This window comes from Callithrix jacchus, chromosome 16 (assembly GCF_049354715.1).
Source record: "Callithrix jacchus isolate 240 chromosome 16, calJac240_pri, whole genome shotgun sequence".
In the NCBI taxonomy this organism is placed as follows: Eukaryota; Metazoa; Chordata; class Mammalia; order Primates; family Cebidae; genus Callithrix; species Callithrix jacchus.
The window spans coordinates 46,618,331-46,630,351 of NC_133517.1; the positions used below are offsets into that span (position 1 = coordinate 46,618,331).

The window sequence follows — 12,021 nt, forward strand, 5'->3', positions numbered from 1 at the left end:
GACCTGCTTTATTTTTCTTAGTCCCAAGTCATATATTTGAAAGCAAACTGGAGTTGCAATAAGTCAAGGATTACTATAATTCAGTTCTCAATATTGTTAGGCTGTTAAAGCCTCTCCTTGAAATCTGCCCCAAGCATTAATTTTTGAAATGGCAAATTGGAAAACCAGGAAGGTTATGTATTTTTGACATTGGACATGAGGAGAAACTTCCAGGTCACTTACTATATACTCTCCTGAATATATTTAGATTCTATAAATGGTAATGAAATCTGCTTTAAAATATAACTAGGCACTATTCAGATTAAAAAATGTAATTTAAAAACATACAGTGTGTTGGCTGGGCGCAGTGGCTCACACCTGTAATTACAGCACTTTGTGAGGCTGAGGCAGGCAGATCACTTGAGTCCAGGAATTTGAGAGCAGCTTGGGCAACATGGCAAAAACCCTCTCTACCAAAAATGATACAAAAATTAGCTGATACGGTGGCATATACCTGTAGTCCCAGCTACTTGGGAGGTTGAGGTAGGAAGATTGCTTGAGCCCAGGGGTCAGAGGTTGCAGTGGGCTGAGATCATGCCACTACACTCCAGTGCACTCCTGGGTGACAAAGCGAGACTCTGTCTCCAAAAAAAAAGCATAGTGTATTAAACACATATCCCAAATGTATCCCAAGGAAGCTGTAAAATATAGGTATATGCTGGGGATATAATTTTGTTAAATTACATTTATATTTAATTATACATGAGGTCCATTTAGATTTTGGGTTGATTCATTCATCCGTCATTACGTAGCATTTGCCATGTGCCAGGCAACAAGTATTAGGCACCAGAGTTACCACAGTGAGCAAGAGAGACATGGGCCCCTTCTGCAAGATGTACCTAAAGTGAGGTAAGGGTTCTGACATGCAAAGTTGAGGGTGCGACAAGGACAAGTAGCAGAAATTTCCCCTGGCTTGGTGGGAGAGAAGGTCAGAGAAGGCCTCTTAAAGGGCTCAGAAATATAAACAGAGGATTTCAGGTTGAAGGGAATGTTTGAAGTTTGGGAGCGCTTTTGAGGACCACCAAGAACTTCCTGTGCTGTAGGATATTGAGCAGGAGATGAAGCTAGAGAGATGCACAGGCCACGTTGCAGAGTTTTGAACTCGGGGCAAAGTGAAGCCATTGAAGGGTTTTAAACAACCCAAGTGGTACTTTCATCTGTGCATTTTAGAAAGATCACTGGCTGCCCTGCCCTGCACATCAAAGGGGAGAATGATCGGAGACAGGCAGATTACTTGGAAGGAGGGAATTGTAGTAAAGGGTTAGAAAGCTTATACTGTAACTGAGAAAAAACATATATATTTCTTTCTCATGTTGTATTCAACATTTCTTGAATGAATGTAGCTAGATGAGCAATTTGATGCAATACCAAATGTTATACAAGTATAAAGAGAGATCACTAGGTACTTTAGATTAAATCGGCTTTATAAAGTTCTTCAACTTCCCTGTGAAGAACAAGGAGCAAACGGGGGTTAAAGGAGGGAGGGGGTGGAGTTTACGAATCTGAGTATTTCAGCAAAGGAGAATGCATGAGTTTTACTATAAAACCACACTGAACATTACAACAATATGAAATTCCATATATATATATATATATAATAATCACTGAGCTATAAGGTTGCTGATTTGTTCGTTCTTGAAAGTAAATTAGAGTTACTTTATGCAGAATCAGCTAGTTTTATGTTTCATAATGTCTTTCCCTTTTTTGAACTTTTTTAAAGTCTAAAGTAGGGGGAACCAAGCCTGCTGGTGGTGATTTTGGAGAAGTCTTGAATTCGGCTGCAAATGCTAGTGCCACCACCACGGAGCCTCTTCCAGAACAGACACAGGAGAGCCTGTGAGATTCCTACCTTTGTTCTGCTAACCACTGCCAGATGCTGCAAGCAAGATCCAAGCACATCTGTCAACATGCATTGCCATGAATTTCTACCAGATGTGCTTTTATTTAGCTTTACATATTCCTTTGACCAAATAGTTTGTGGGTTAAACAAAATGAAATATCTTCACCTCTGTTCTTGGGATACATATCCTTTAGTGTACATTTACGTTCCTTTATTTAGGAAACACCATTATAAAAACAATTATAGTTCTAGGACACTCACTAGAATGATCTAAGATGCTGCAGATTGTCATAGTTGTTTTCCTACTTTACAAAATTGCTCTAGATCTGGGATGCCAGTTTGGCCTTTGTCTTCTATAATATTTCCTTTTTTCCCTCTTTGAATCTGTGTATTTGATTCTTAACTAAAATTGTTTTCTTAAATATTCTGAATCCTGGTAATTAAAAGTTTGGACTTATTTTCTTTACTCCAACGGAAGAACTACCAGCTACAAAAAATATTTCCGAATAAGCACTGTTTGGGTATAAGGTACATATTTTGGTTGAAGACACCAGACTGAAGTAAACAGCTATATATCCAATTTATTATGGTTTTCTAAGTAAGAGTATGTAATCAGACTTCTAGGTGATTTGAGAGTGGAACCTCATACTCCTTATTTATGACCATTTGTGACAGTAACCATTTCAGTGTATGGTATATTATAACACTTATATTAACTTATTTTTTTACCTGGTTAAAATTTTAATTTCTTCAAAATAACATTCTGAATCAAGCATACTGTATGATCAGTAGGTTGAATTATGAACACTCTCATCAATGTTCAGTTCCAAAGCCTGAAAGTTTAGATCTAGAAGCTTGTACAAATGACAATATCAATCACATTAGGGGAACCATTGTTGTCTTCATTTAATCCATTTGGCACTATTTAAAATAAGCACACCAAGTTATATGACTAATATAACTTGAAAATCTTTTATACTGCGGGGTTGGTAATAATTCTTGAGGATGTAATGCATTAATAAAAATCAAGTCATCATTTTCTACTTATCTGTTTTCAATGTGTTGGAAATTGTAAAATGATAGTGTAGAACCTGTCCCCTACTTTGAAAACTGTGTGCTGGGTCTGAGTGAATCAGTCTCTAGACATATTTGCATAGAGGCCAAGGCATTCCAGTCTAATAACTACTTACTCAACATTACCACCTTTTCCTTATACTATAGATGTTTATGGCCTACAATGTTATATTTGTTATTTATTAAGTTGTGATTGTTTTATTGTTGTTTATGCCAAATGTTAATTGCCAAGCTTGGAGTGACCTAAAGCATTTTTTGAAAGCATGGCTAGATTTACTTCAGTATAAATTACCTTATGAAGACCAAATTTTAAAAGCCACAAGTGTTGATTGTTATAAAATAACATGCTGTCATTCTTGATTGCTAGAGCTTTTGTTAGTACTTTGGATGCAATTAAAACTGTGCTATCACATGTGAAAAGCTGAATAAATTCTGTCTATGAGTAGTGTAGGTCTCAATATTTATTATGAGACCAGTGGTCTGGAAACAATTGTTGTATTACAGAATCAACTGGATTCTATGCTTAAAAAAAAAAAGGATTTAAAAAAAATCATCCACTTTAAATTTTTGCTTAATGGTATCATATTAACATATTCTAAATAAGGGCTTTAAGGCACCGGCTGTTGAAGCATTATCTCAGAGAAGAGAATCTGCAGAAGTCTGTCTTTCTGTAGAAATATTGTGCTTACTCAACTGTTAAATTATTTTTTTCTACCAACTAGACTATTTTTTAAAATTCAAACATATTCTTTTGATCACATTATTTCTTGAGCATTCTACCCTGTTACTCCATTTTCAGCAAGCAAAATGGAGTAAAGTGGCAATTTCTTTAGTTGAGTGAAATACCCTCAAGTCTCTTTTCTGCCCAAGTAGGGAAAAGTGATAGAAATGGGAGTGGGAAGAGGGGTGAGTGGATGAAGGTGAGTACTGGGGATGGCTGTGAAAGAAGGTATTGGAGAAGATATTGTCACTTTTCTAGACATCTTCCTATACTTACTCTAAGAAACAAAAAATCTGTAAAGTACTCTGCCCCTTAAAAGAAGTATTAAAAGGAGTAACGATGGATTTAGGAAGAAAACAAGGATTTAGAAATATTCAAAAGGGTTGTTATGGCAGATTCAATATTATGAATTCAGACACTTAGGGAATGAGAAACATAGTAATTAGTAGAAATACCAGAAAGAGTTCCCGGTTCCTCTCTTGTGTTTGACACTAAGAAAATAGCAAGAGAGTGAAATCTCAGATACTTATGAACTCTCACAGATGTAAGGGCTCAAATGTAGAAGAAAATATCCCCCTCTTACAAAAAGAAATGTCAATTTATGGAGTTGGTGGGAAATAAAGCAAGAATTCTTATAAAGAGAGCCAAGTAATCAGTGGAAGAGAGTAGAACTCATAACTGGATTATCACCTTAGCAACTCAGAGTCACTGAAATAGAAAAAAAAAAAACATTTAATTTGGACTGTTTCTGGATCTGTTAACATATACACACTGTCTATTTTTTGTATAGTATTGGAAAATAATAAAAATTCTATAATTTGGGTTTGGGTTCTTTTGTATACATTACCTGTCCGTTGAGGAAAGGGGCAAAGTCCATTATGCACCTTCTCTCCAAACCCTTCATGTTCTGGATGTGATACTTAGAGCCATGAGCAGCTACATTCTGGCTACCAGAAGGCATTAAATAAATGACTGCTTGCTGCATATGTGCCCAAAGAGATCCTACATAAGGTCATTTGTCAGAATGATGTTTTTGTTTAGAGTTGGCTGACCTCCAACTCCTGGGGTCAAGGAATCCTCCTGCCTCAGCTTCCCAAATAACTAGGAGTACAGGCACGCACCCTGCCAGGTGTTTTTCTTACAGCTTTTAAAGCCCAGATGAAAAATCACATTTTTGCCCATAGTGAGGAAACATTTGGCCATTGATTGTTTAGTCCTTATTTTCAGTGACTGTCCTATTTTCACTGAATTAGAGAGACCCTGTGTGGGCCACAGTTAATATACAACATTATCACTTTTAAGTAAACCTGCACACCTTAGATTTCATAATTTCTTTTTTTTTTTTTTTTTTGCTTTTTCGGAGCTAGAGTGTTTTAAGATTTCATAATTTCTGTATTGTTCTGACTCAAAATGAACCAAGGGCTTTTTGCTTTTAGTAAGTCCTCAGAGGGTAGGGTCTGCATGTGCATTTTGTATTTAAATAAATGCTATCTGGCAACTACAATTCTTGCTAGCTCTCCATGTAGTTTTGATGTTACTTACTGAGGTTGGTTGGTAGTTTGATTATTAATTTGGTGGTTTTTCTATCATATAGAAAAAGCCAAACACAATTTTGTTTGAACATTTGTAAATGGACATGATCTTTCAATTTACTACTCTCTAATTCAACATGCTCTAAAGTTTCTCTTGGTTTCTAGAATTCTCTGTTCTTATTTTCCATTTTGACTACTTTTTGGCATTAGAATTCTTCCAACTCCTTAAATGCTATTGCCTGTCTGTGGCATCTTCTACATGATCCCCTTAATGATCTTATCCATTTCTATGGGCGAAATAACTATTGTTAGAGTGACACTAATAGCTTCCCAACCTGCATCTCCAGACCTATTGTTGGTGGTGGCCCACCTGGAGCAGCCACTGTGAGGACACCAGCCACAGGAAGGAAAGCATGGCTGGGGCTGCATGCTTTAGAGAGCCGGCAGGGACAGGGAACAGGTGATCCTAGCAGGAGCCCTGCCTTATCATGTTGGTAGGGCGGGAGCTTGTGTTCCTGAACACAGCTGCAGCTGCCTAGCCACTGCTCTGGACCCAGGCATCCCTGTGCTCTTGGGGGCCTGGGAAGCCCCCTGCCCCTACAAGCTTGAAAGTGCCTGCTCCTGCTCCCTGGCCTCTCCTTGCTCTCAATGTCTGCTCCTGTGCGAAGCAAAGTTGTGGCTGAGCTTGGGTGCTGTCACAACCTGGGTGCATGCTCAGGGTGGTGCTGACGTGCCAGGTCCCTGCTACCTTGGCCCCCTCCAGACTTTGGGCACCAATGAGTATGGGAGGGTGGCCAGGGGGTGAGGGTAGCTTGGTGTGGACAACCTGGGTGCTGTGGATGAAATGTTGATGGTGGCAGGAGGCAGGTTCCTCGGTGGGAAGGGGCAGGTCCCTGTTGAAACCCCACCTTCAAGCTAGGGACAGCCTGAAGCCTGGGGGCCAGGCTGCCAGTTTTAGGTAGAGCCCACAAGCCAGAGCGAGAACTCTATTAATGCATTTTGGCCAATTGGATGGTGCTTTTCCCAGGTCCACCCTTCATTCTAAGCACATAAAAACCCCAGACTCAGCCAGATACGACAGTCATCAGGACAACCTGCCTGTAACAAGGACCACTTCGGGTCTCTTGTGTGCTGTTCTGTCACTCAATAAAGCTCTTCTCTGCCTTGCTCACCCTACAGTAACCTTATTCCTGTATGCAGGACAAGAACTCGGGACCTGCTGAATGGCAGGAGTGAAGGGAGCTAAAACATGTTCCTGGCTGGCTTGCCAAGGCTTCCCAGACTGCAGGAGAAAACAGTGGTTACCCTTCTGGGGACCCAGACCTTGGGATTCCCAAAGCCAGAGCTGCTATAACACTGTAGCCTTCCTGCCTATCACTGGCTCCAGGCAGCTGCCCCACATGACAGGAGGCAGCAGGATGGCCAGGCCAGCTGAGGAGCCATGGGATGGAGTGGGTAGTGGGACTGAAAGAGCTGTAACACAGATTGGCTGAAACAACCCCTGACTATGTCCCCTCCAACCCCCTACCCCCAACTCCAGTCACCATGCTGCAAGCATGAGAAGAGCTACGGCCCTTTTGGGAGCCCACACCTTGGGTCTCCTTGAGCCAGGGCTGTGACACGCTGTAACACCCTCTTTGGGGCTCTGCAGTTCCTGGCATCTCTGAGACTTTGGGTTTCACCCTGTTTCTCTTGCCTAGACACTGGTACCTGCAGCAGAAGCTACTTGTGGTCCACCTGGTCCAGCTACAGCCTTGCATAGAGCCGGTGCCTATAGCCGCCCACCCTGCCACAGCAGCCAGTGTGCCTGGCTGGGTGCAGTGGCTGGACCCTGCATTCACTTGCTCACTCATCCCTCTCCAGCCCAGGCCTGGCTCGCCCTTGGTAGGCATGGGATCTGGGTGGGCAGCACAAGCTGAATGCAGCCAGCTGGGCAGAGTGGGCAGTAGCCAGCCCAGCAGGCACAAGCACAACTCCAGCAGAGGCACTGCCAGCCATGGAAGTTTCCAACTGGTGAAGTGACACCCTCAGAACCCTGTGACACTATACTTTCTTCTAGGTTTGCACACATGGTTGAGGCACAAATTTCTAGCAAATTCATGGTTACCTCCTCCTAGCCACCAATAGCTACTATTCATTAAGTGCCCAGGCATTTTACACTCATTACCTTTAACTCTTTACTCAGGTATGTGGCAGTGTCACCATTTTATAGATAAGACCATAGCCAATAGATGTAAAGTATTAGGATTGAACTTAGCAGTAGACTAGAACTATTTTTTGTTCACTTTACTTGGCTTTTTTGAGATGGGGTGTCACTGTGTTGCCCAGGCTGGCATTAAACTTCTGAGCTCGTGATGTTCCCACCTCAGCTTCCCAAGTAGACTAAAGGTGTGCACTGCTGCCCAGCTAGGCCTGTATATTTATTTAGTAAGGCAAGGAGTGGTTAGAGCAGGATCAGAATCGTTAAGCTGCCATATGTGAAAACATCACTATTACAGGGGATGCTACTCTTGGCATTTGTATAGGCAAGGAGAAAGTGTGCAGACACCCCCTTGTTGACTTGCCCAGTTCTTTACTCAGTCCCTCTCATTTGATGCTTCTGATCCTCCACCAAAGACAGAATTAAGGCCAAACTTGAAGCCATGTGATGCAAACTTAACGGTTTTTTTGAGATGGAGTCTCACTGTGTTGCCCAGGCTGGAGTGGAGTGGTGCAATCTTGGCTTACTGCAACCTCCGCCTCCCAGGTTCAAGTGATTCTCTTGCTGGGATTACAGGCATTCGTCACCACGCCCAGCTAATTTTTGTATTTTTAGTAGAGACGGGGTTTCACCATGTTGGCCAAGCTGATCTCTGTCTCAGGTGATCCGCCAAAGTGCTGGGATTACAGGTGTGAGCCACCACACCCGGTGTGTGTTTTTAAAGAGACGTGAGTTTTGCACTTTCCCCCATACTGAAATGAAGTGGCAGGAACATAGCTCATTGCAGCCTCAAACTCCTGGGCTCAAGTGATCCTCCCCCATCAGCCTCCCAAGTAGCTGGGACTACAGGCATGCACCAGGCTAATTTTTCTATTTTTTTTTTTGTAGAGACCAGTTCTTTCTATGGCCCAGGCTGTTCACAGACTCCTAACTTCAAGCAATCCTCCCTCCTCAGTCTCACAAAGTGCTGGGATTACAAGTGTGAGAACCCTGCCCAGTCAGACTGAGGGTTCTTGAAGGCCATTGGCCATGCTCTTTACAATTTACCACACTTTCTCCTGAAAAAAAGTAGAAGTAGTAACATCCATAGAGAATAATGCTAAACTGCTCTAGGCAAGAGTCCATGAACAGTCTTGGGAGATAAACAGTTTTGAGTGCCAAGAGGGAGAACCCACCTGGAGAATTTATTGTAGGCCCCTTAACTACACTTGTAAGGACTACCATACAGTTAGCTAGTAATAATTTTATGTGATTCATACAACTGTGCACCCTTCTAAGATCAGTGTATTTCGTGTTCTTACAGTGTCTGTACCATTAGAGAGCATCAGAGAAGCTTAAAATCCATAGTCGAGGCATTTTTTTTTTTTTTGAGACGGAGTTTCGCTCTTGTTACCTAGGCTGGAGTGCAATGGCGCGATCCCAGCTCACCGCAACCTCCATCTCCTGGGATCAGGCAATTCTCCTGCCTCAGCCTCCCAAGTAGCTGGGATTACAGGCACGCGCCACCATGCCCAGCTAATTTTTTGTATTTTTAGTAGAGATGGGGTTTCACCATGTTGACCAGGATGGTCTTGATCTTTTGACCTCGTGATCCACCCGCCTCGGCCTCCCAAAGTGCTGAGATTACAGGCGTGAGCCACCGTGGCCGGCCAAGGCATTCTTAAAATAGGGTCTGTGATCATAAACATTATTTCTCTTGAAGTACTTGCAAATGAACTGGAAATGTGTGTGCCACCAAAATAAAACTGTGGATTAATATTAAACTTCTGGGTCAAGGATAGACAGACAGTTAAAAAACACTTCCTCAAGAACGGTGTTAGGCTCAGTTTTGAACAGGGTGGGTAAATTTTGGGAATTAACACTGCAGGAGAAAAGGGAAAGAAAATCCAGAGTGAGGGTGGGGGCATATGGTGGTGCAATACTTACCCACATTCCAAAACTTCTGAACTCCTAGGAGAAGTTAGATAATAGGTATCCAGAGGGTGTCAAAATACCTCAGAAAAACTACTATTTTGGTAGCGTGAGTGGAATGGCTGCAGAAGGAGAAACGGACAAACTTGGATTCAGGGTTTTGCAAATGTTTTGTGAGCCCCACTCTGTGCTCGGTGACAAGGATCCTACAGCAAAGTTCCTCCTTTCAAAGTTTAAAAAGTTGGGAGTAGATACTAAACATTATTAAATATTATTTAAAGTTGGGAGTAGACACTAAATATTAAATATACAAATATGTGGCACATTAGACAGTGCTACATGGTACTGAGAAAAACAGAGGTGCCAGAGAGTCTGCATCTGGGCTTCTAATTCTATATAGGGTAATCAAGGAGACCCTCATATTTGAGTGAAGACCCCAAACTCGAGCAGCCAGGTGGCCATGTAGGGGTGATGCCCGGGCGGGAGAACAGCGAACATCGCATTAACAGAATTTACTGTACAATGTGGACCAACGGATGCCCAGGAAGGCGAAATTCCTGCAAGTTAAACGCACTTCCAACGCAAAACTTACCGGGCCCCTTTGCAACTCTTTAGCCCATCAATTTTAGCGTCTCTCCAGTCCCACGCCACTCCAAGATCAAGGCAGATTATGCCCCGCTGGCCCTCTGAGCTCCTCGGCCGGTGGGCGGACCTCACGTCGCTCCGCCCCGTGACCCGCGCGCTTGCGGCGGAAGGTCAAAGGTCAGAGGTAAAAAAAGTCATGGCGGCGCTGTGTCTGACCCGTGCCGTGGCTGCCGAGAGACATTTTCCGCGAATGTTTCTCTTCTCTAGGCCCTTTCGGGGCGTAGGGACTGAGAGCGGATCCGAAAGTGGGAGTTCCGATGCCACGGAGCCTAAGACGCGCCCAGGCGGCTTCGCAAGGGCCTTGGAGCGGCACTCGGATCTACTGCAGAAGGTGGAGCCCGGGCGGGTGAGAGGGAGTCGAGGGAACTACGCCAACGACGCGGTGGGCGGGGCCGGGAGTCGGGCGGAGCGTGGCGTAGGAACGGGGGGGTCAGAGGGCTGGGAACCGTGGCCGAGACCCGGTTTTCTGGAGTTGCGGTGCGTTGTGGCTCAGCCCTTGGCCCCCTAGGATCCTTGCTTGGTGTTTTTCTTCCTTTTGTTGACCTTTTATGTCGCATTTGTGTACTGGACCGGGTCTATCCACACTGCGCGCGTCTTACTTGGGCTGAATGCTGGTGGGAGGGTAACCAGCGGGGAGCGCTGCTAGGTAGGCGGGTTAGGGCGATTCCTGGGACGCCAAGAAGAATGAGACTCGCACGGAGAGGCAGGGCTCTGCTGGGTCTTGTTCTAAACAGTAGCTCTAGCGTCGAGCTTGCTGTCAGGAGTACAAGGCTCTTCATAAACATTTGTTAATTTAATGGCTGGGTGGTGAATGACTTTCTGAGCTTGAGGAAGTGATATAACTTGTCAGCTCTTCGCCTCTCTTTTGTAAATGTCTTTTTCTAAAAAGTAAAATAAAATCTCCATTTGTCTCAGCCAGTACTTTTGTAAAACACCATAAAGTTATAGATAAATGAAATGGAAGAAATAAAATTACAAGCCTAAGTTTTTAATAATTAAACTCAGCAGACATAAAATTGGATTATATACAAATAAACTCTCAATTTCTGTATTTTTCTTCTTAGGGAGTAATACCAAACGGTTTACAAGACTGGCAGTGTCCTGGGTTATAGGGTCATTTTAGTAGCAATTACTGATGTCAAAATTTTTCTGAAATTCAAGGGCTAGAAGAAGCCTGGTGTATTATTTTATTACTTCCTGTTGTAACAAGTTACCACAAATTTAGTGGCGTAAAACATCAGAAATGTGATAGGGCTGGGAGAAGTCAGATGGGTTCTCACTGGTCTAAAATCAAGGTGTTGGAGAAGTTGTGTTCTTTTCTATAGCTAGTGGGAGAATCTCTTCCTTGCCTGTTAACATCTCTTCTGCCTCTGTCTTCTGCTTTTTTGTTTTTTGGGTTTTTTTGTTTGTTTTGTTGTAGTTTTTTGAGACAGAGTCTTGCTCTGTCACCCACGCTGAAGTGCAATGGCATGATCTCAGCTCACTGGAGACTGAATCTCCTGGGCTCAAGTAATCCTCTTTCTTTATAGCTAGGACTACAGATGTGCATCACCACTTCCGGCTAGGTGTGTGTGTGTGTGTGTGTGATAGAGATGGGGTTTTGCCATGTTGCCCAGGCTGCTCTTGAACTCCTGGGTTCAAGTGATCCTCCTGCCTTAGCCTCCCAAAGTGCTGGGATTACAGATGTGAGCCACCAGGCCAGGCCCTCCATCTTCTACTTTTGAGATCTCTGTGATTACATTGGCCTCTCCAGATAATCAAAGATAATCTCTATTTTAAGATCAGCTGGGCCAGGCATGGTGGCTCATGCCTGTAATCCCAGCACTTTGGGAGGCCAAAGTGGGTGGGTCACCTGAGGTCAGGAGTTTGAGACCATTCTGGCCAACATGGTGAAACCCTATCTCTACTAAAAATACAAAAATCAGCCGGGCGTGGTGGCACCTGCCTGTAGTCCCTGCTACTCAGGAGGCTGAAGCAGGAGTATTGCTTGAACCCTGGAGGTGGAGGTTGCAGTGAGCTGAGATGGTGCCACTGCACTCCAGCCTGGGTGACAGAGTGA

The 12,021-nt window shown here is 43.4% G+C and overlaps 2 protein-coding genes and 1 long non-coding RNA gene across 20 annotated transcripts in view; 2 read left to right on the forward strand and 1 right to left on the reverse strand.

Annotated features, from left to right (window-relative positions):
• TPD52 (tumor protein D52) overlaps window positions 1–3,398 on the forward strand; it is a 139,846-nt gene extending 136,448 nt beyond the window's left edge. For all 8 annotated transcript variants that reach the window (XM_035276765.3, XM_035276766.3, XM_035276767.3 and 5 more), the window contains one exon: window positions 1,760–3,398. In XM_035276765.3, the coding sequence (XP_035132656.3) occupies window positions 1,760–1,879 (120 nt within the window). In that variant the 3' untranslated portion in view covers window positions 1,880–3,398. The remainder of the gene's footprint in view (window positions 1–1,759) is intronic.
• Window positions 1–12,021, reverse strand: part of LOC118148398 (uncharacterized) — a 60,961-nt gene that overhangs the window by 8,471 nt on the left and 40,469 nt on the right. Inside the window, exon 2 of the long non-coding RNA XR_004735209.3 lies at window positions 9,910–10,843. This is a non-coding gene — a long non-coding RNA (uncharacterized LOC118148398). The remainder of the gene's footprint in view (window positions 1–9,909; window positions 10,844–12,021) is intronic.
• The window catches only part of MRPS28 (mitochondrial ribosomal protein S28), a 240,982-nt gene continuing 239,028 nt past the window's right edge, over window positions 10,068–12,021 (forward strand). For 7 of the 11 annotated variants that reach the window (XR_013527928.1, XR_013527927.1, XR_008477073.2 and 4 more), the window contains exon 1: window positions 10,068–10,308. Coding sequence is in view for 6 of the 11 variants with exons in the window: in XM_078352751.1 (XP_078208877.1) it covers window positions 10,099–10,308 (210 nt within the window). In the remaining 5 variants the exon portion in view is untranslated. The remainder of the gene's footprint in view (window positions 10,309–12,021) is intronic. The other 4 variants (XR_013527926.1, XR_013527929.1, XM_002759024.7 and 1 more) reach the window with 1 other exon arrangement.